Consider the following 23,635-nt stretch of genomic DNA (forward strand, 5'->3'; position numbering starts at 1 on the left):
GTTTAATTCTGTTTCAATTTGCTTCTTTTTTTTTTTTTTTTTTTTTTTTTTTTGAGACAGGGTCTCCCTGTAGTCCCAGCTGGACCTAGAACTCACTATGTAGACGAGGCTGGCCTTGAACTCACAGACACCCACCTGCCTCTGACTTAGAAGTGCTGGGGCTAAAGGTGTGTGCCACCACACCTGGCAATATTTTATTTTATGTTTTTTTTTTAATTTTAATTTTATTTTGGTCTTTTTGAGACAGGGTCTCCCTGTAGCCCCAGCTGGCCTGGAACTCACTGTGTAGACCAGGATGGCCTTGAACTCAAAGATCTGCCAGCCTCTGCCTCCCAAGTGCTGGGATTAAAGGTGTGACCACCACACCCAGCAGTAGTTTTTAATATGTTTTTTTTGTTGTTGATGTTTGTTGTTTTGTTTTCTTTTTGTGCCTTTAAAAAATTTATTTAATAACCACATAATTAGTAGAAGCGTTGACATAGTATTTCTTTCAAAATTGGCTGCAATTTTTAGGTTCACAGTGTTGAATTAATACAGGTACACATTATTATACTCAGTATAAACCCTATAAGACATAAAATTGACTGAGATTTTAACCTTTAAAAAAGATCTCCATTTCCTTTTAAAATATACTTTCATAAAGAAAAACTTCATTTTTAGTGCAATTACACTTAGATGTTTGCACGTATCTCTAATTTCTATATATCTGATTATTACTAGTCATAGTTACTTTCTGAGATCCTTGGCACCTGAGCATGGCTATAAATTCATCAGGTAGATTTCAATGGTAATATTTTTCGTATCTACTAATTAACATAAAGCAAATTTTTATGCTTTTTTCTCAAATATAACTCATTTTTTTAATTTATTGATTTTTTTTGGTGTGTATTTCATACAGAACATCCCAAACACTCTTACTCATCTTTATACCCGCATCCCAAATGGCTCTCTCCCATAGCCCCTGCCCCCAACTGGGCCCATATACTCTGTCATCCCCGTTACTGTCCATTGTGTTGTCAGTGCCCCCAGCAGTTCCCCAGTGCAAGTCCATCCACTGAGTCTAGTCAGCCTATCTAGTGTTCCTTGTTTAGCTCTTCCTCATCCAGCAGCAATCAGTTGCCATCATTCCTTTAGATAAGATTGGGGTCTGCTGTTCATTTTCCCAGTTCTATGCTGTGTTACTGTCTGGGAGTCTCTTGGGCCACCCTGGCCAACAACTCAAAGGAAGGTATCTCTTATCTGGCATTGTTTCTTATTATGTAGCCTTTAGCTATACACATGGACCCTTAAAGAATTATACTGATCCCTTTAAATCTTTGGTTATACTTTCCTTTTGGATGTTTAAGACCATACAGTTGTCCCAGATAAACCAATTTATTTTTACTCTTAAGGTCATTTGAGGACCTGTTCTCCGGGGTCACGTGGGGTTGGGAGGAGCCCCTGGCTCCTTTTATCAGTTCCATCTATGTGAACATAAGTCAAAGGTCCTGCTCAACTTTGGCTGGCTCCAATTGGAATCATGGAGGAAATATTTCCTCTGTGTTGACCCTCTTTGTAGCGTGGACACTGGTTCAAGTCCATCTGGTGGGGTCTTGATAGCCTCCTTGATCAAGAGGACAGGTGAATCACCACAGTTTCAGGACATTTTGAGAGATATTCCATAGTCCCCTGGAACTTAGTCGACCTTGGAGGGCAAGGAGCAAAAACTATCCTTTAAGCCCCTCTGATCAGATTAGTATAGGCCTCAAAGGACAGCTGTTAAACATCTAAGAATGTTAGTTCCACCATTCTGGTACTTTTTAAAAAAAATTATATATTTAACCACATGACTAGAAGAAGCATTTCATTACGGCATTAATGTATTCAATAACAATTTCCAGAGCAAAGATACATCTCTTTCAGTATTCTTTGTAACTTTTTAGATTCACAGTTGAATTAATACAGTTATACAATATTGAGCTCAGTAATATATTTAAATATTATAAGGTTTTCAGCATTGATCATAACTTTTATTTCGTCTTTATGTAGCTTTATTTTCTAAAAAGCAGTTACTGACTTTTGTTATTCTAGCTCAATTTTAGATTAATTTTTTAGGAAAAAAAAGTTCTTGCGCTTTTGGTTAGAATTTCATTAAACATATTAATTTGGAATGAGTGTTTAGTCACCCACCCAGTCCCATTACACTCAATTTATTAGAAGTTTTAAAAAATATATTTTTGTAGCTCATTAGAGTTATTCTGTCTTATTGGTGTGATATTTCTTATTGGTCTTGTGTTAAGATTATTTTCTATCTGTATATTTTTTTATCTGTATATTTTCCATCTGTATTCAAATACAGTTTCCCCATTTTACATCACTTTGCAGGTATTTGTTAAAGCAATCAATTTTTATATATTGCCCGATAGTTATTTTACATAGTTTTTAATCTTTACATTTATTTATTTTGGGTTTTCTAGTGAAGTAGAGCCTTACATAAATAATGATTCTTTCTCCCTCTTATCTGTTATAAGGATATAATTCTTTTTGTAAAAGATTTTAAGTTCAGTGGCGGGGGGGTGAGTATATCTTTTAGATTGGTTAGAATTTAATAGAACTATGTAAAATTATATTGTCTGTTTTATTGGTCTTAAGGATATTTAGCTGTTGGTCTAATTAAATAGATAATTATCAAGCTAAGAATGGATTCCTGTCTCATTTTAATCTGTAAGTATAAAATATATAATATTTTTTTATCTCACAGGATGTTCAACTAAAAGTGAAAACATACTTGCTTGGAACTGATTTGTCTATATTTAAATATGATGATTTCATCTTTGTTTTGGATATAATCAGCAGGTAATGTTTGAGATACTACCTTCTTTGGTTTAAGTCATTCAACCTTAAGAATAACGACATCAGAAATTAATGAGTTTTTATATATAACTTCTTCATGGAATTTAATATAATTTTATATTCATAATAATGGCTTCAGGGTTTATGTGTGAGTATATTTAAATATTTCTACCCTTTGGCTGTATTAAAAAATTACGGGTTTAGGATCATTAGAATTTTTTTCAATATTCAAATTTTTATGACATTATCATTAAAGAAAAAAGAAACCCTGAATTTGGGTCGGGGGGGGTCTGTCAGATTTTTTGTTTTCTGTAAATGTGTTCCTGAAATTTATACAGACTTTATATTCAAAATTAGGTTGATGCAAGTTGGAGAAGAATTTTGTGGCAGCAAGTCTGAAGTTTTGCAAGAATCTATTAGAAAACAAAGTGTCAATTATTTCAAGAACTACCACAGGTAAGACAGCCAAAAAAAATATGAATAAGTTTATTTAGAGACTATTTTTGTCTAGTTCTTACTGTTATTAAGATTAATTGATATAAAGCAATTCCTTTTGGGGCTGGAGAGATGGCTCAACAATTAAGAGCACTGGCTGACCTTGTGCAGGACTCAGGTTCAGTTCCCAGCACCTACATGGCAGCTAACAAGCATCTGTAAACCAGTTCCAGGGATCTGACACTGTCTTCTGAACCCACAGGCATTGCACAGATGATTGCACTTACATACATGCAGGCAAAACACTCGTACACATAAAACAAAATAGTAAATAAAATATTTTTTAAAAAGCTGTTTAACTTTGAATAAGTTCTTTGTATCTTTTTTTAGGATACTTAGAGATGTTTCATCAAAAATATCATAGAAATATTCTCATTTATTCACTGAAAATATTAATATATTATTAGTTTGGGGGAGGCTAAAAATATTAAAGTAAATATTGAACTGATTTCTTTAGGGGTGAAAATTGCATCCAGCTGGGGAAATCGTCAAGAAGCCCCAACTTTAACTGAGGAGTATTGACAGCTAATCACTGTTGGGTGAGGGAGAGTTGGTCTTCTTTAAGGGAGCGATGCAAATAGTCTGACCAGGCTCCAGTGGATGAACTCACACCAAGGGACATCTGATCTGGAGACACAAACTTGACTCAATAGGTCTTACAATACATGACAGAATGCATGAAATCCAGTGGGGGTGGCACAGTGAGTACAGATAGGAGAGGGGGGTCTAAGTATGATTAAGATGTATTGTATAAAATGTACAAAAATTCAATAAAACGTTTATTGGAAAAAAATTATGTTGGAGTGATTATGGAATGACTACTTACTAGTCAGTTAAAAAATTGATCATTAAACCAGGGTTACTGAAAGATTTTAGTCAGTCTTCTGTTCTGTACATATGTGGTACAGGTACTAAAGACATTCAGTCAGCAGTCGGTAGGGGCAACACTCGAAGTGGCATGCTTCTGAGCATCCACTTGAGTAAGAAGACTTCTAGAGGAGGGGAAGCCAGAATTGCATGCTGCATTGCTTTGCTTTAGCCTTCACTGCTAACTTTGTGACTCGGCATTGTTTTATAAATAGAAGATGTCAAAGAATGTTCATATGCTCCTCATGCATAGATAGAGCCTGCTTCTCTTTGATGAGGTTGTATTGTGTTGTTAGAACTGGATTAAGGGAGAGGATGCTCAGGGTCTTGCCCCAGCTTTGGTTGCATGCCAGCTCTTTGATAATAGTTCATTCAAGCTCTCAGAGCTGTAGTTCTATCATTGTAAGTTGAAGTGACTGGATTAATGGTCTCCATAACTGTTGTCTGCCCAGTTTATCCTTTCTTCTTACTGTATGGTACATTACATTGATTGGAGCAGGTTAAAAAGCAGAGTTAATTATTCCCTGATGTGTTATACCAAAGCCTAAACTCGTTTAGCTTGTATACTGACTATAGCCATTTCTGACATTTTATCATTTAGAAAATGGTGAATGTCACATGATATGGTTCTGTCTACCATCAGTGCATTCTGAAGCACAGTTATTTCTTTCTAAAGCAAGATTGACTTGACAGGCAGTTTAGGAGTGGTGCCAGTGTATGTCTGTTGGATTGGCTAAACTTACATGAGACAGTGACTAAACTACACCCATTATTTCCCAGTTTAATAGTCCCTTCACTAAACTGTACTACATAAATACTGAAAAGTGTGAGATACAAATATTGTGTGTTTTTATTTCTTAGCAAGGTGCTTAAATGTCTGTGTATTGTGTTTTATGATTCTCTCCTGCCTGATAGGATTCTTGGAGAATGAGAAAAGCCTCATGTTATTGTTACTTTGTGTCCATTTAGGTCTTTAGTTGGAAGATACAGGTATAGGAAACAGGTGAAATAAGTGTTTGTGTTACTTGTTATTTATAGTGGTTGTAAAAATAAGTTTCATGCCATTATCCTTTTCTGGGACAAAATTGTATGAAGGTGTGCAGGAGCTTGCGAGATTTTATCTTTTAAAGTTACCGATTTTATTCTCTCAGTTTCTTTTTGTTCATGCGCTAATGGTTTGTACACACCCAGAGCTACCATTCTGCTAGATGTTACAGAATTTCCAAAAGTACAATATCCTAGGTGAAACAAGGTAAAATGATATAACACTGTGTGACTGTCAAAACATCCTGTTTAATAACAAGTGCATTTGAGTTCATCGTTACTCTAATAACGTTATAAAATGTTTCAAGGACTCTAAAGGTACATTAAGAGGGGAGAAGTTACCTGTCTTTTTAGGGATGCCTGAGAAAGATTATTATTTTCAAGACTGTGATTGGTTGAAAAAATAACACTCCCTTTTCTAGAACACATACAACAAATGTCAGGTCCAAGTCCCCAGAACCATAAATGCGTTCTTACTCAGAAACCTCTGTGAGGGTGTGATTATGTAAAGAATTTTGTGATGCCTTGAGGAGGGTGTTGCTCACACTGGTAGAACACACCTTTAGCATCTCTCTGAGATCAGTCCCACAACATCAAGTGTTTTTTGGTGTGTGTGTGTGTGTGTGTGTGTGTGTGTGTGTTTAATAAAGTCTTCTCTGTTATCTGGGTGGGTACTAATGCCATCTAAAATAAGAGAAGGGCTGTGACAGAGATTTTTTACAGACATCAAGGAGGAGGAGGGATGTGAAAGGGCAGAATTGCTGTGACCAAAGGTAGTGGGAATGCCAGCAAGCTACTGGCTGCTGGAGCAGGTGGACGGATTTTCTCTTAAATCAGAGTCTCTGGAACCATGCAGTCCTGCTACCAGCTAGATTTCAACTCAATGATACTGATTTCTTATTTCTGGCCTCCAGAACTACATGAGAATAAATTTCTCTTGCTTTAAGTCACTCAGTTTGTGGTAGTTTGTTGAAGGAAATTATACTACAGACTGGAATTGCTTGACTCTGTCGTACGTATGCTTAAGATTTTGAGGAACTACCAAACTGTTTTCCAAAGTACTTAGACCATTTTACATTTGTACTAGTATTGTATGGAGGTTCCAGTTCTTCAAGTCAGTATTTAGTTTTCTATCTTTTTTTATTGTAGTAATCCTAGTAGATGGGAGTGGTATCTTGTTATGAAGTTCAATTTTCATTTCTCTTATGACTCAAGGTGCTGCCAGCTTTTTAAGTGCTTCTTTGGCATTTTGTATATTTTCTATGCAGAATGTCAGTTTAAAACTTTTGCCCATTTTTTGACTAGGTTATTTTTGGATTATAAAGTTCTATAGTTTTAGTTCTTACAATAGACACATTTATTTGAGTTTTTTGTCTGTGGCGTTAGGTACAGACACAGTCACTTTGAGAAGTTATCAGCCATCACCTGCCCAGATACTGCTTTAACTTATTCTTCCTATCTTCTCCATGCGGTTGTATGCATGCAGGATTTTGTGACTGTCTTACATAGTTCATTCTCTGTCTGTCCCTCCCTGCTTCCCATCCTCCCTCCCTCCCTCCCTCCGTGTGTGTGTGTGTGTGTGTGTGTGTGTGTGTGTGTGTGTGTGCCTGGAAGCCAAGGTTCACATTGAATATCTTTCTTAGTTACTCTCCACTAAATTTTTTGAGACAAGGTCCCTCACTAACTAAAGCACCTCAATTCAACTAGACTATCTGGCAGCAAGCCCCAAGGATCTTCCTGTTTCTGTTTCCCCAGCACTGGGATTATAGGTATCCACTACCTTACCTGGCTCTTCAAGGGTGCTGGGGATCCAAACTCAGTTCCTCATGTTAGTACAGCAGATGCTTTACTGACTGAACCATTTCCCTAGCCCTTGTTATATCTTTTATGATCTTTCCTATCTCATTTTATTTTTAATTTGTGTGTCAGTTTGGAGATATTTTCTACTGATCTTGTCTTCTGGTAACTCTAGTCTGCTATTTTATTTCTCTGAAAGTTTGAGGGTTTTTTTTTTTTTTTTTTAAGTTTTTTGAGAAAGGGTCTCCCTGTAGCCTCAGGTGGCCTGGAACTCACTATGTAGACCGGGTTGGCCTCTATCTCACAGAGATCCACCTGCCTCTGCCTCCTGGGTGCTGGGATTAAAGGCATGTGCCACCATGCCTAGTGCCAGTCAGTTTTTTTTATAATTTGTTTTTATTGAATTTTTTGTGTATTTCATAATAATGTCCTTGCCCAATTACCCCAATATTTGGAGAAGTTCCTATTTTTGTAAATTCCTTTATTTATTGCCTCTTTATATTTGAGTCTGGATTTATTAAGTCTAGATTTGGTTTTAGCATGGTAGCCATATCTTTTGGTTGAATGAAGAATGGGGTAGGGACTGGGCCATTATTGAAATGAAAGTAAGGCTTTGTTTTTCTGCATGTGCCTATGTAGTGTAATGATGACTCAGGAGATGAAGTGAGGGCAATTGCACTGAAGAAAGATCACTGGCATACGTGATTAGTGGACTGTCAGATGCATGCACGCTTGTGGGAATAGTCACCAAATTAAAGGTCTTTGGAGAATGATAATTATCCTGATATTGTGACTTAGTTAGTATTATGACAGTGGACATATTTATGATGTGTGTGTATTATTATTTGTAATCTCATAAAATCTGTTATTTCTCTGTTTTGGCATTAATATGAAATTTGTTAAGAAAAATTTAGGTACATGAGTTGGTGACAGGCTCTTGAGTCCCCTAACAAAAAGTGATAGTTCCTACATATTTGTTATTTCATACTCTGCTAAAAGTGTTCATTTTAGTAAATAATTGACAAACTTTTTCTCTTAGGGCTCATAGGATAACAACTAAAAGTGAACACTTCTGGTTTATTGTTTTATTTGCATGGGTTCTCAAACTGAATGATGTTTGTGATAATTCTATTTTTGTATTGTACTTCTCTCCTCAGTTCTTATATGTAGTTTCCCTTCTTTTAGAGTGTTCATTTTCTTTCTTCTTCTTCTTCTTTTTTCTTTTTAAAGAACACGACTCGATGAACTTAGAATGTTCTTAGAAAACGAGACATGGGAACTTTGCCCTGTTAAGTCAAATTTCAGTATCTTGCAACTTCATGTAAGTTTTTCTTAAGAACAAAATGTCTCTTTTAGTCATCATTTTGTTTTTCATTTAATTTAAAAAAGTACTTGAGCACATTTATAAACCAAATTAAGGAACAATGCATTATCTTCCTTCCATAAAAGTAATTTATAACAGGCCCTTTTATGAGAATTGTCCATTGATGGATACAAAAAATTTGCTCCTTACTTATATATAGAATTTTTGTAATTTCCCAAAGAGAGCAGTTGGCACTTAAATTATAGCACAGTTAGCAAATTTGCTTGCATTTACAAAATGCCTCAGAAATAAAAGAAGAACTTATAAAAATACTGATTTTTATTAGTTAATTGAATTCTTTGGGTCTTTATAGAATAAACAATCTGTGAAAAGCTCTAATTGATTTGATTTTTTATTGAAACACATTGTAGTAATTATTCCTGTATTAAAAAGACTGTGTTCTCCAGATAAAAATGTCACAAGATAGTGCTTATACTAGAAACATGTCCTTATACTAAAACATGTCCAAACACTGTGTTTGGTGTTTGCCTTTGAATGGAATGGCTTTTTAGAAACATTTTTTTAAATCTGGGTACATTAAATGGTACCTGATTAGGCTTTTTTTGATACAGATACAGTCTTTATGCTTTTAAAATTTCATATCCAGTTCTATCATATTGTTTTCCTAATATGGAATTATTAAAAACTCTAAAACATGTCAATTAATACATGCTCAGGGACAGCATAATTAATATAAATTTTAATTATCACTAACAACATTAAATTGACAGAGTATATAAATTCTAAAACAATGAAAGTTTCTTAAAATTTAGAATTTTAACATTAATTTAGAATAAACTTTTAAAAACATTTTATTTATTATTTTTATTTCATGTGTATGCATGTATTGCCTGCATGTGTGTAGTGTAAGTGCACCAATTTCACAAGAGTATGTCAGTGAGCCCAGGTCTTCTGAAAGAATAACCAGTGTTTTTAACCACTGAGCCATCTCTTCAGCCCCAATTTTAGAATATTTAAATAATTTCTTTTGAACTTTTAAAAATATATTTTATTCATTATTTTTATTTTATGTGTATGAGTGTATTGCCTACATGTTTTTGAGTGCACCCGTGTTGTGCAGTGCCATGGAGGTCAGAAGAAGGCATCAGATTCCCCTTGGAACTAGAATTAAGGACGGTTTGTAGCTGCCATGTGGGTCCTGGGAATCAAACCCGGGTCCTCTGCAAGAGCAATCAGTGCTCTTAACCGCTGAGCCATCTCTCTAGCCCCTGAATTTTTATTTAATAGATTGATTGTTCATATTTGCAAGTATAGTTGGTAGAATTGTAAGAGAACTTTTAAATTGAGAATTATCAAATCATTCCCACTTAAAGAAGCATGATATTTTTCAAAGTGTTTATCTTGAAAACCATTTACAACTTACTTATTCACATATATTCCTGTAGATTTCTTAAAAATCATGCCATATATTAAATACTTGTTTAGGATTATAAAAATAATGTCATGATTCTTTGGGATTACGTTGTATCTGATATAATGTATAGTTAAAATTTATAAAGAAAACAAACTGGGGCTGGGTGGGACTCAGTGGTAGAGTGCTGGCCTAGCATTGTGAAGCTCTGTGCTTGATTCTAGCACCACTAAAATCAAAACAAACTCCAAATTTAGCAAGCCAGTATGCTTTTTAGAAATTTCAGCATTTAATACTATAATTGGACCTTTTACGAATAACATTTACTATAACAAACATTTAAATTTAGGGTTAATCTTTTAGATAATAGAGAACAGTGAGAAGTTGTCAAGAGTTTTCTATTCAGATAAACTTTAGAGATTATTTGAACTCCTATTTCAATTAGCTGAAACCTTGAACTTGGCCCTGAGTCCTCCAGACGCCTTAGTCTCCTCATCTTTGTAATGTGTAATTTGGAGCAGGTATTACCACTCTTGAATTCTAATATTTGTAATTTTCACAGTCTAGATTGAGCCTTTCATTTTATTTTGTTTTTGTTTTTTGTTTTTGAGACAGGGTCTCTCTGTAGTCCCAGATAGTCTGAAACTTGCTTATGTAGTCTAGGCTGACCTTGATTTCACAGAGATCGCCTGTCTCTGCCTCCCAATGCTGGGATTAAAGGCAGGCACTATCACATCATTTTAAAGATGAGGAGCTAGAGGCATAGAGAAGTCAGGTATTCCCAACAATTTAGAAGGAATTAATGTAATGGCTTAAAATAGCAACCTAGAGGTAGAATTAACATCTGGCCTAAAATGGTTATTTGTGTTGTGTGCTTCTTGGTACATAAAGGAAATTAAATGGAAGTTTATAGATACCAACCTAATAAAGATATGTACTTCATACTTTTTCATACATTTGTAAGCATATGAATAAGGAAAGTGACTTAGCAAAACTACTTCCTAATAATGGTATTGTGGATTAAAACTGTATCTTACTAGGACTTCTGCTGCTGTGTTAAGATTTTGAGATAATTAAATTAAAATTTCTTGTCATTTCAAATGTTTCTTGTCATTTCAAATGTATCTGTGCAGTTCCTTAAGGAAGGCCAAAGTTGCTTAACTTTGCAGGTAAAACTGACTTAAATAATAGTGTTGACTGAGTAGTCCTTCAGAAAACAGTTTTTCCAAGATTGTGATTTCAGACAACTTGTAAGATTCAAAGTGGAAGCTGGAGAGATGACTCAGCAATTAAGAGCACTGGCTGCTCTTGCAGTGGATCTGGGTTTGGTTCCCAGCACCCACATGTTGGGTAACTATAACTGGTTCCAGGGGATCCAGCGCCTTCTTCTGGCCTCCTCAGGCATTCATGCACGTGGTGTACTTAAATATATCCAGGCATTTATTTATTTACATAAATACATTCAGGCATTTATTTATTCACATAAATAAACAAACAAACAAACAAACAAACAAGGGCTGGAGAGATGGCTCAGTGGTTAAGAACACTGTTCTTGCTGAAGACCCGGGTTCGAATCCCAACACCCGCACATCAGCTAACAAGTGTCTGTAACTCCAGTTCCAGGGGATCCGACAGCCTCTTCTGTCCTCCCTGGGCATTGCATGACATGGTGCACTTACCTACATGCAGGCATAACACTCATACCCATAAAATAAAAATAATAAAATACAAAAAGAAAAAGATATGGCCTGTTCCATTTATTTAAAAATAAATAAAATTTAAAAAATAAGTCTAAAGAAGTTTTAAAAGTTAAGAACTTGAAAGTCGTGCTCCCCCTCCACTAGTTCTGTGTTTATCTTGATGGGATATGTTTGCATACTTGAATTTTGTTACTATTACTAACAATTATTTGGCTCTTTTAATGTATAGGAATTTAAATTCATGGAACAGTCTCGTTCCCCATCAGTTTCACCCAGTAAGCAACCTGTGTCAGCTTCTTCAAAACCTGTGACCTTGTTTGAGCAGTACTGTAGTGGAGGCAATCCATTTGAAATTCAAGCCAGCAACAAAGATGAAGAAACAGAAGATGTCTTGGCTTCTAATGGGGTATGTAGTGTTACAAAAAGCATTGTTTAAAAGTGTTCTACCCAGTGAGCGAGGTGATTTGATAGATTGTGTGGGCCTGTGGAGATAGCTCAGCAGATAAGAATGCTTGTCATGTAAGCATGAAGACCTGATTTAAATTTCTGAGCTGTCACATAAGAAGGTGGATGTGGCCTTATATTCACCTGTAACCTCAGGGCTGTGGGGGACAGACTCAGAAGAATCACTGCAGTTTGTTTGTTGTCTCCATGGAATAAGGTGAAGGGTACTAGAGCAGGTACCTGATGCCCTCCTCTGTCCTCTTTGCTGTGTACAATGCCATTCAGACCCATGTTCACACACGTGTGAATATGACACACAAACTGTAGACATACATACATATATAAAGGCTTGTCTTAAGTATGCCTCTATTCAAGATATGTTACATAATATATATTGTTGATTCCTCAGCACTATATCTTCAACAGCTAATAACTCATGTCTAACTGAAACTTGCCTAACCCAAGAATAGATCTCTTTATCACCACATTGAAATGGCGACCACTCTAAAAAGCAAAAAAATCACTGATATAAGCAAAGCAATACAAAATAGTTCCTATAAAAGATACTTGTTTGTAGTGTAAGCCAAAACAATAGAGGAGACCATTGTCTAGCTTGCTTTCTGCCACAGTGCACATGCTGAATGAACGTTGGGCGTGTTCATAAATGACTACAAAAGCATCCAAACATTGATTTTGGATGTTACAAATAAATTTTAGTGTATCATCATGAAGCTCGCTCTCTTTTTTTTATTTTTTTCAATTGGTCTTTTATGAGACAGGGTTTCCCTGTAACCCCAGCTGACGTGGAGCTCACAAGCCTGCCTCTGCCTCCCGAGTGCTGGGATTAAAGGTGTTCGCTACCATGCCCAGCTAAAGCTCTCTTGTTATAACCAGAAAACCTAGTTTGAGTAGAGTACTTGTCTGTATGTTGATAGAATCACCTTGTGTCTAAATGTAGGAAAATGCCTATAATATTTATAATTATTAGTATATAATTATTAATGTAACCTGGACTTTTCAGATACAACTTAAGTCCTTGAGAATCTGGGTCCATGTCTAAACAATACCTGACATTTTCTTTTGTAGTAATAGACTATCAAAGAATAGTTGAATTAGGAGCACAGGCTTCTTTCCATGCTGTCATCGTGGTGTTCTCCCCAGCTGTCATGGGGATAAGATGTTCTCATGGTGTTGTCTTTAGGATTCTGTGAGATAATCATGAAAGCAATCTATAACATTGATGGTGATGTTGGTAGTCATGCTGCACTGCTTCTGTTCTGTACACGGATTCCCCTGTCTTTTCCTTTGCTGGTGTTGGCCCATGGTGAGGAACATGTTAGGAAGGACTTCTTCTCTCAGTTGCGAGTCTACCATTTTTGTCCTTGCTCTCAGTAAGTCCCCAAGTGCTAATTGTTACAAAGTCACTCTTGCAACTGAGTCTTGGCATAATTAAGCCATCAGTCTCTGTGTTACATGTAGTTATTAAGCTAAGTAAATAGTTCTAGTACGTCAGAATTGAAATTGAGTGTGATGAAACTTTCAAAAGTTTTTTTTTTTTAATCCTAAATATACACTCTTTCTTACTTGAGGTCCACTGAGGTGTTAGCTTTGGTTGGTTTTTGCATGCAGCTATTTAATTTAATGTTTTCCATTTACAAATATACATATTCTATTTATACCCTTTTGTTTGCACTGGTTAAACAGGAAACAGAAGAGTATGATTCCTTATGGTAAAATTAAAGTTCACAATTTACTGTATTTGACCATTTCATGTAAAATTGTGTAAGTTTTGTGTTGAGAGGCTGCAGTAATGATGACTTCCCCTCTTGTTGCATATCCTGCTGTCCTCTTCAGTATGAATCTGATGAGCAGGAGAAGAGTGCCTACCAGGAGTATGACAGTGACAGTGATGTTCCTGAGGAGCTCAAGCGGGACTATGTGGATGAGCAGACAGGAGATGCGCCCATGAAGAGGTGACTCCTGAGTCCTTTGAGGGTTTTTAGGGACAAAAATTTAAACTTATAGGTGGTTATAACATTGAATGACAAAAATTAATAAACCTTAAAAAGTGATTCTTGAAAGACTGACAGTATATTTTTTTTTCCCTGTATCTATAACAGTGAAATTTTAGGGAAAAAAAATACTTATATGAAAAGTTCTAGTTAAGCAAAATCTCATTTGGCATTTCAGAAATCAACTTACCTAATAGAATTTAACTGTTATTGTGTTAAGAAAATTAATTAATTCTACATGGCTGAAAAGTTGATTGAAAGGCGGCTTTTCTTTTGGTGTATACAGCTTGTTTGACATTTTAAATTTTCTCTCGAATTTGCTTATTCAATAAGTGTTTGTGTGAATTCATCTGTCCCAGAGGACATTTTCCTTCACAGATACCAATCTCATTTTTTCTTTTTAACATATATACATTGTACAAAATAATGGATTTCGTGTGACACTTTCATGCATGCATATCATTGACATTGTTTTTTGTACAAGTATAATTTCTTTTTAAAAATAGTATCAAGTTAATGTTTTTTTCAAATCTTAAAAATTAGTTTATTATCTCAGGAGAATATTGAGCTAATCCAAGAGTTTTTAAAGTTCAGTAATTTTTGTTGTGATCTAATGAATACAGTAAGTCTCCCCTAATCCCCGTGTCTTTTGGATTCTATATTTTACCTTCTATTAAGGTTTCCTACTATTGGTTAAATTTTGTTTTATGAAAGACTTTAGTTTTCAATACTATGATAATTATATTAGAATTTTTTCACCTTTGTTCTGATTTTTTTTATGCTGAAGTGAGTTAATATCAGACATTTAGTTACTACAAATATATAGGGTTAAAATGTTTTATTTATTATTATTTTATTTTATTTTATTTTTATTTTTTGGTCTTTTTGGTCTTTTTAAGACAGGGTCTCCCTGTAGCCCCAGGTGTCCTAGAACTCACTATGTAGACCAGGCTGGCCTTGAACTCACAGAGATCTGCCTACCTCTGTCTCCCAAGTGCTGGGATTAAAGGCGTGCGCCACCACTCCCGGCTTTATTTATTATTTTTATTATATGTGTATGAGCGTATTGCCTGCATGTAGGTAAGTGCACCCATGTCATACAATCCTGCAGAGGACAGAAGAGGCCATCAGTTCCGCTGGAACTGGAGTTATGGACAGTTGTTAGCTGCCGTGTGGGTGCTGGGATTCGAACCAGAGTTTTTTGCAAGAACAAGCAGTGTTCTTAACCACTGAGCCATCTCTCCAACCCCAAATATATAGGTTTTAAATAATAGATTTAAGTATACTCTTTCCTACCTTAAGTCCCAAGATACCTGATTAGCAATTGGTTTGATGTACGCTCTAGCCCACCCTTAAGAAAACTTAGTCATGGGAATTACTGGCTGAAGTTAGTAACTGCTATCCATTCCAAGTGTCCCTTGAGTACATCTGTTTTCTTCGTTTAATATGTAATGTGTTTTGTCTCTGCCAGAGCACTGAATCATTCTCCTTACTTTAATGCTTGTCTCCAAGCTTGCTCCCTTTCAGTATATTTATAGATGCAAGCTTTTTTCCTTAGATATAAATTTGATTCAATGCCTTTTTTTTTCTGGATAAAGTTTGTGTTGGCACACCCTTTCTTTTAGAGTTCCTATTCTTCAGGTTTGATGCTTTCAGTGGTCTGGTGCTGGCGCGCCTCTTTTCCTGACTCTCTTCTCTGTACACATGCTGTTTGAGACTGTACTGTGTGTGCATGACTACAAGCTCCTTGCACTTCTCCCAGCAGACTGTTTTTCTGCCTCACTCTATTGCATGGTTTTGTAAGGGACTTACACATAGCTTAGAAATCGAATCTAGTGCCACCTGTCAACTCTGGACTCCCTGTCATATCTATATTAATTCAGATTCCGTAGAGGATATTTTTCTTATAAGTTGCTGAAATTTGGAAATTTGGTACACTCAAACCTAGCTAGATGTATAACTTCCATAGGAAAAAAACCCTTTATTTTAAAAAGGTTACAGCTTTTTAGGATGGTTGATAATCCCTCGAAACAAAGAAATATATTTATAGTGCTTTATTTCTTTGCTTTCTATTTTTCTTCCTCTCTGGACAGAGTTCACCTGTTGCATAGTGGGATATTTAGTAAATAACTTGTGAGTAGAAGCTTACTGGTTTCTTAATTGGCAACCTAATGGCAGGTCTCCTTTGTTTTCCATATCAAGTGTTTCACGAGAGACCCTTAAAAGCCGGAAAAAATCAGATTACAGTTTAAATAAAGTGAATGCGCCTATCTTGACAAACACTACCCTGAATGTAATAAGACTTGTTGGTAAGTAGCTATACCTTTTTATTTTAAAATATTATGTCATTTAAAGTAGTGTGCTTAGTTATTGAATACTTTTTCCATCAAGTTCTTTGTGTAATAGTAGTGCTCCCTGAAGTTAAGGGTTTTAGAATATCATATACCAATGTTTGTCATATTGAAGGCCTCAGATGGTAGTAGACAAATATTAATGTCAGTGTCACTTTTCAGTCAGTTACTTGAGTCATTGCATCTTTCTAATTTTACTAAGCTATTCCAATTGACTGAAATGCAATAAAGACTCTGTAGTTGAGTTAGAGGTGTGTGTACAAGGATGATAGTACCAATCTTTTTAATATTTTTAATATTTTTTAGAAGAAGCAAACACAGCTTTAACATGCCCAATAACAGTTTCCAGAGCAAAGACACAGCTCCTTCAAAAGTGGCTATAAAATTTCTACATTTGCTGTTGGATCAATACAGTTATACAATATTGAACTCAGTATAAGCTCTGTAAGGCATAAAATTGAATAAGTTTTAAACCTTCAAAAGAGATCTCCATTTCATTCTAAAATATACTGTTCCTTACAGAAAGACTCATTGTTTTTGCTACTAACACTGAGATGTTCATGCATGCGTCTCTAATCTGTATGTATCTGATTATTACTAGTCATAATCTTTTGCACTTGGATCCTTGGTGCAAAAGATTATGACTAGTAATAATCAGATACATACAGATTATTACTACATGCACCAACATCTCAGTGTTAGTAGCAAAAACAATGAGTCTGTCTGCAAGGAACAATATATCTAAAATGAAATGGAGATCTTTTTTAAAGGTTAAAAATGAATCTAGTCAGCCTATCTAGAGGTCTTTGTTTTAGGAGGGTCAGCTGCTCCTCATCTAGCAGAGGGTCAGCTGCTCCTCATCTAGCAGCAATCAGTTGTCAATATTCCCTTTTATAAGATTGAGGTCTGCTGTTAATTTTCCAAGTTCTGTGCTGGGTTGCTATCTGGGAGTCCCTTGGGCCACCCTGGCCAACAACTCAAAAAAAGATATGACCTATCTGTCATTGTTGCTTGTTATGTAGCCTTTAGCTATGCATATGGACTCTTAAGAAATTACATTGGCCCCTTTAATCTTTGGTTATACTTTCCTTTTGGGTGTTTAAGGCCATAAAGTTAATCCAGATAAATCAGTTATTTTTACTCTTAAGGCCGTTTGAGGATCTGTTCCTCAGGGGTCACATGGGCTTGGGAGGAGCCCCTGGCTTCTTTCTTTTACCAGTTCCACCTATGTGAAGATAAATCAAAGGTCCTGCTCGACTATAAATCATCGGGTAGATTTCAGCAGTAATGTTTATCACCTCTACTAATTAGCATGACGTAAATTTCCATGCTTTCTTGTCAAATATAATACATTTACCAAATTTGTTGATTTTTTTTTGTGTGTGTATCACACAGAACATCCCAAACCATCTTATTCGACTATACACCCACTTCTCAGATGGCACCCTCCCATAGCCTCCCTCCCCCAACTTGAGCCCTTATACTCTGATATCCCTGCTACTGTCTGCTGTGTTGTCAGCACGCCCAGCCGTTCCCCACTACTTGTCCATCTGGTGAGCCTAGTCAGCCTATCTAGAGGTCTTTGTTTTAGGAAGGTCAGCTGTTCCTTATCTAGCAGCAATCAGTTGTCATTATAAGATTGGGGTCTGCTGTTAATTTTCCAAGTTCTGTGCTGGGTTGCTATCTGGGAGTCCCTTGGGCCACCCTGGCCAACAACTCAAAAGAAGGTATCTCCTATCTGGCATTGTTGCTTGTTATGTAGCCTTTAGCTATACATATGGACTCTTAAAAAATTATATTGGTGTTTAAGGCCATACATTTGGCCCAGATAAACCAATTTATTTTTACTCTTAAGGTCGTTTGAGGATCTGTTCCTCAGGGGTCACATGGGCTTGGGAGGTACCAATTTTATGGTCACAATATTTTTCAATTTAATTGCCTCATAGAGCTTCCTGGCCTTCTTGTCAGATAAACAGAGTGAATAGTGATTGCTGTTTTCAGACATGAGGCCTTTACAAACGAAATGGTCAGATCTTAGGAAGTGTTCTTGTTACAGATGAGATATTTCGTCGAAGGCAAACAACAGGAACAAATGACATTTTAGACATCAGCTCCGAAGGGGATGTCGATTTTTTAATGTCAGTATTTCACCATCTTGCATTCTCTCAGCCTTTATATTTCACAAATAGGTCCATACATTTGACAAATAAGTTACAGAGCTTCTCACAGTGTTATCTACACCAATCAGGAATTACAGTGATTGTCTGCATTCTACATTCTACTTATGAAGATGTTGTTTACCTATTGCCTTGTTATAGTAACCTCAACTCTGATGAAATGGTTTGTATTATTTAATTTCTCAGCTTCATTATTGAGTAGGATAAAATGTACAAAATGCCTTAGTTGTACTTTCTTTAGAAAAAGAAAAGCCAAAGTCTTAATGAATTGAGAAGAAAAGGTATACATTTCATGCCTTAGAAAACTATTCTGTGGCTAATTTTGTCAAGATAATTAGCTTTTCTTCTTTTATCCACAAGAGCAAACTGAACAGTGGTGTGAATAACTCTTTAGAATTTGCAAATCAGAATTAGAAGTGTGTTGAGAGGTCATCTAGTGCCGTCTCCACAGGATGAGATTTTTCTTTCAATAGTGTCCATAATAAGTGGACATCAAGCTTTTGTTTCATAACTCAGTTGCTCAAAGCGGATTATATCTTAAGGCTGCTTATTCTACTATTAGACTGATCTAATTGCCAGAAATCTCTTCTCTGTGGTAAATCAGATTCCTTTCTAATTCTGTGTGTTGGACTTGATTCTGCCCTTGTAGAAGAAGAGCATATTTGTGCTGTTTCTCCTCTTGTTTTTTCATGTGATCCCTGTAAGATATGTGGTAATAGTTATCCTGTCTATGTTTTCCTCAGACCTCCCACCCCCAGTCCATTTCACAGACTTCAGTGTATAAGATCCCCTTCTTTGGTCTTCTCTGATAGAAATTCTAAAGCTTGCAGAGACCTCATCTTTCTTAGCCTCCTTAGCCTCATTAAATTCAGAAGCTTTGATGATGGCATGTACTGCTCGAGATGTAGTTTGTCTAATTTTGCTCAGTGTGTTGAAATATGAAGCAGCTTTGCCATGTCACTGGCCTCCAGCCACAGGGTATTGTCCCAGGCAGCACTATAAGTCAAGAGATGTAGATAGTGACATACAGTATTCTGATAGAGAACAGGAAAAACATAATTGATGAAAATAATGCCATTGGCCACATGTAAATGGTTTTGCTTTTTAACCATATCCAGTTCAAAAGGAACTAGGAGTCATACTGCTTTTTTTCTAAAAAGACACATGTTTATTAGACTCAAACCAAGTGGAATGTAAAAACAAATTGAGCAAAGAGAGTGTTATGTTTTTTCATGTTAAATGCAGACATCAAGCACAACTCTTAACTTCTTGGTTAGCATAAAGAATTTGAAGATGTTATGTATTCTACTGTGTTCATTATCAGAAAGAATTCTTGCTTATAATGATAGAAACTTACTCTTGGTACTAAATTCAAAAGATCATGACAACAAATTATTTTTTAACAGTAGGTTTACAGAAATTGAGAAAAGCCATATTCATACGGGCCTGTGGTATATCAGCCATACAAAGTCAGGCGCTGTTTCTGTGTAAACGCTCAGTGAAGAGTAGCTATTGTAACTTCAGCCTGTCTACCCCCACATGCAGTGCTGAGTATGATTATTTGACTTTCCAGTCTTCTTATTTGAGATTGGGGTGAGGTGCTGCCCTTGTTCCTGTCCTTGTCCTGAGTCCTATCCCCGCCCTCTGCCAAGTCTCCCCATTGTAGACTTTAATGCCAATTTTCCTGAGGATGCCTTTTTCATCAGTTTGTGCATATTCATAAAGTAGAATTTGAACGGTGCCACTTACCATGGGCGGGGGCACTTTTCAACTAGTGAATGTTTGAAGACCCTGGGCTGGCAGAGGTACTATTTCTTACCACAGAAGTACAATTGTGTAAATCAAATAGGAGGAAGAAAACACTCCTGATGTATTATTTTTGTCAGTTTGATTATTCAACTGGTTTTTTTCCCTTGTTTTTGTTGTTGCCATTGTTTAGTTTTAGAGAAAAGTTTATTATATATCCATAAGTGATAGCTTAAGAGAAAGAAAGTCATGCCATTTGAGTTAGGTGTGGATGTCAGCCACATAGTGGACAAGCAGCCACACGGTAGGGGGAGGGGAGCTTCAGGGAAAGAGTGAAAAAACCCAGTGTACTAGAGAAAGTGTACTCAGGCCCTGGCCAGCATCAGAAAAAAGGACAGAAGAAAAGACAAAGGAAAAATTCTGAGTGAGTCCTGACTCAAAAAGGGAGGCTGACCCAACAGAAGCTCATAGTGGCCCTGGAGTGACTGTCCTAGGAAGGAAAAATATGTTATACCATTAAAGGACTAATTATTCTTCCTATATTTTTAGCATGGTGTGCTGGATAGCTTTAGTGTCAACTTGACACACCGGATTGAGGGAGGCTCAATCGGGGAATTGCTTCCATTGGCCTGGCCTGTGGCCATGTCTGTGGGGCATCTTCTTGACTGTTGAGTGATGTGGGAGGGCCCAGCCCACTGTGGGTGGTGTCACCCCTGGGTAGGTGGGCCTGTGTTGCATAAGAAAGCAGGCTGAGCAGGGGCAGGAGGAGCAAGCCAGTAAGCAGCATTCCTCTTTTGGGAGGTATTTCCTCAGGGTCAGCACACAGAGGGTACCCACACCTCTATTTCAAGCTGGAAGCAGGACTTGGTAATGTGTAAGAGTCTCCTGCATGGTGACCCAGGAGATGTAAGATAAATAAACTCTTTCCTCCCCAAGTTGGTAGTGGTCAGAGTGTTTTGTCACAGCAATGGAGAAACTAGGACACATGGCTTAAGGTGAACCTGACTTTGTGAGAGGTTGTCCCATGGCTAAGTGATTGGCTGGTCTAACTGGATTAACTCTTTTATGCTTTAGGTACTTTGGATGTTAGATCTCTACCCAGGCCAGAGATAAAGCTTTCTCTAATGGGCCTCCAGTGAACCTTGGTCAAGGCTATGTAATATTCACCCCACTCAAGAGGTAATCCTAAAATCATCTAGAAGATTGACTGAAATTGGGGAGTAGTTATAACCCATTTCCACCATAAAAATACAGAGATCCAGTTCCTAAACTGTTCACCAGAAGGGATTCATGTCTGGATTGGGATTTCAGTTCCCACCTTCCCATATAGCTTCCAGGCAAGGGGTACTCATTTAGGAGGAGATGAGAAAACTGAGCTCCCTTCTGCCTTGCCTGCCCAGTGAACCTAGAGCATTCTTTTACTTTTGAGGGTCCTATTCCTAAGTCTGCTAACCGGTTTTTATCTCCCGTTCTCATCATCCACTCCTCTGATGCGGTGACCCTAACTGCTGTTTAGAGAATTGGTGTGTTCATCTCTCTGACTTCGTCAAGCTGAGTGGGAGTGTCGGATGTGACAGTGGGTTACCCCTCCAGTGGAGCTGTCTAGGGGACCCTGAAAGTGTATCGATAGTTCCATTTTTATAGCAGACAAGTATAGTGAGGAAAGGAAGTCCTTGACTGGTACCAGGATAGAGACATGAGAGAGGAATGGAGAAGCCAAAGAGGAGCCAGGGAGAGTGAAATTGGAGCCCTTTGAGTAGAGGAAGGGTTTCATCCAGCTCAGAGTTTGGCATGAGCTAATAAGTGGCTCAACATTATAAGACCTAGGTAGGATTGGGAGAAGCCAGCATGGAGGACATTTTCTAAGGTCTGAGTTAAAGTCCATTAGAGTCTCTTGGTGGCCTTACAACACCATCTATTCAGTGGGCTCCTTCTAGGACTTTTTTCCCTTTGACTTCCAAGGATTGACTTGAAGGTGATGAACCTAGAAACTGCTTTTAGGCACTTTGATGGCTGTTAGAGTGCTAGAATCCCAGTATGCAGTCCCTCTCAGATGGAGAAGGACAAGAGAATAAACTGAAATTTCATTTTGATGTTAAAACAGTACTGGGCATGTAATTCTCAGCTGCAGGTCATGGGACACTACAGTGTTGAAATTGAGCCAAGGCCATAATGCCCTATATCTGGGCAGCATTTTCCATTTTTCTTAGAAAGTTGAGAAACAGTTGTCTAAATAACATCTTGAGGGCTGAAGAGATGGCTCATTAGTTAAGAGTACTGGCTGTTCTTGCAGAGGACCCGGGTTCTTCTCCCAGCCACCTACATGGTGGATAACAAGGTTTATAACTCCGGTTCCAGGGGATCCGATGCCCTCTTCTGGCCTCCATGGACATCTTACAATATAGGTACAGTTACATGCAGGCAAAACATACATAATACATATAATTAAAATAAATAATTTAATTGCTAAATAATGTTACATATGGATTCAAAGCCTAATGTCTTAGAAATGCAATCCCTTTAGCTGTTAAAAACACATACTAATCATCTTAATCTTTTATTATACTTTCTAATTGGGTGTTGAAGAAAATGTACGTGGCCAAAATTAACCCTATTTTTTCCTTGTCAAGGCTAGTTGAGGATCTGGTCCCTTTGGCTTGGGAGGAGGACCCCACTTTTTGTTAACCAGTTGTTTCATTTGTAGATAATGTCAACTGTTCTGTTTTTTTTTAATAATTTATTGAGAATTTCATGCATGCATATAAGGTGTTTTGATCAAATCCATGCCCACTTCCTCCCCTCCACCTCCTCCCATATCTCCCCATCACTTTTTTTCTGATAACTTCATGTATTCTGTCTTCTTCTTTTGTTTATTTATTCTTTTATGGGACTTTTGGCTGCTCTAACATTCCCCTATCTGAAGAGATAATGCTAAAATCTTTTAAGGATTAGATAAACGCTCCCAAATACTTTCGACATTGTTGGCCTGTGGAACGGAGTATGTTGCTAAGAGGCCCAAGGACATTGTGAGTTTTATCCAAGAAACCGGCTACTGTTCTCTGGGATCTTTTTACCCTAACTGCCTAGCCAATTCCTACCTCCTATTCTTACCACACCATCCTCTGAAGAGGTTACCCAAATTGCCAATAGGGAATCGGGATGCAGACCTCTCTGGCTTCTTCCATGTTGAACAGGGATGCAGTGTGAGGTAATTGGAGTACCCCTTCAGTGGGTCAGTCTAAAAGACTCCCAAATTGCATAACTCTTATCTCTAAAGGGAAAAGAAAGTCCTTGAACCATGACTAGGAAAGTATTCTTGGACTATTTTATGACTAGCTACATGTACAACTATAATATTAGAATTCGGTTTAAAAATAATATTTGTCTTTTCTGTCTATTTAGGAGTAATGGCCACTGCCTGGGACTTGTATGATT

The 23,635-nt window shown here is 37.0% G+C and overlaps 1 protein-coding gene across 1 annotated transcript in view; it reads left to right on the forward strand.

Annotated features, from left to right (window-relative positions):
• Vps50 (VPS50 subunit of EARP/GARPII complex) overlaps positions 1 to 23,635 on the forward strand; it is a 123,665-nt gene that overhangs the window by 65,980 nt on the left and 34,050 nt on the right. Inside the window, exons 15-20 of the mRNA XM_008822552.3 lie at positions 2,741 to 2,835; positions 3,190 to 3,288; positions 8,266 to 8,356; positions 11,700 to 11,876; positions 13,769 to 13,887; positions 16,129 to 16,235. Coding sequence (XP_008820774.1) covers positions 2,741 to 2,835; positions 3,190 to 3,288; positions 8,266 to 8,356; positions 11,700 to 11,876; positions 13,769 to 13,887; positions 16,129 to 16,235 — 688 coding nt within the window. The remainder of the gene's footprint in view (positions 1 to 2,740; positions 2,836 to 3,189; positions 3,289 to 8,265; positions 8,357 to 11,699; positions 11,877 to 13,768; positions 13,888 to 16,128; positions 16,236 to 23,635) is intronic.

Source organism: Nannospalax galili, unplaced genomic scaffold, assembly GCF_000622305.1.
Source record: "Nannospalax galili isolate Female #2095 unplaced genomic scaffold, S.galili_v1.0 scaffold85, whole genome shotgun sequence".
In the NCBI taxonomy this organism is placed as follows: domain Eukaryota; kingdom Metazoa; phylum Chordata; class Mammalia; order Rodentia; family Spalacidae; genus Nannospalax; species Nannospalax galili.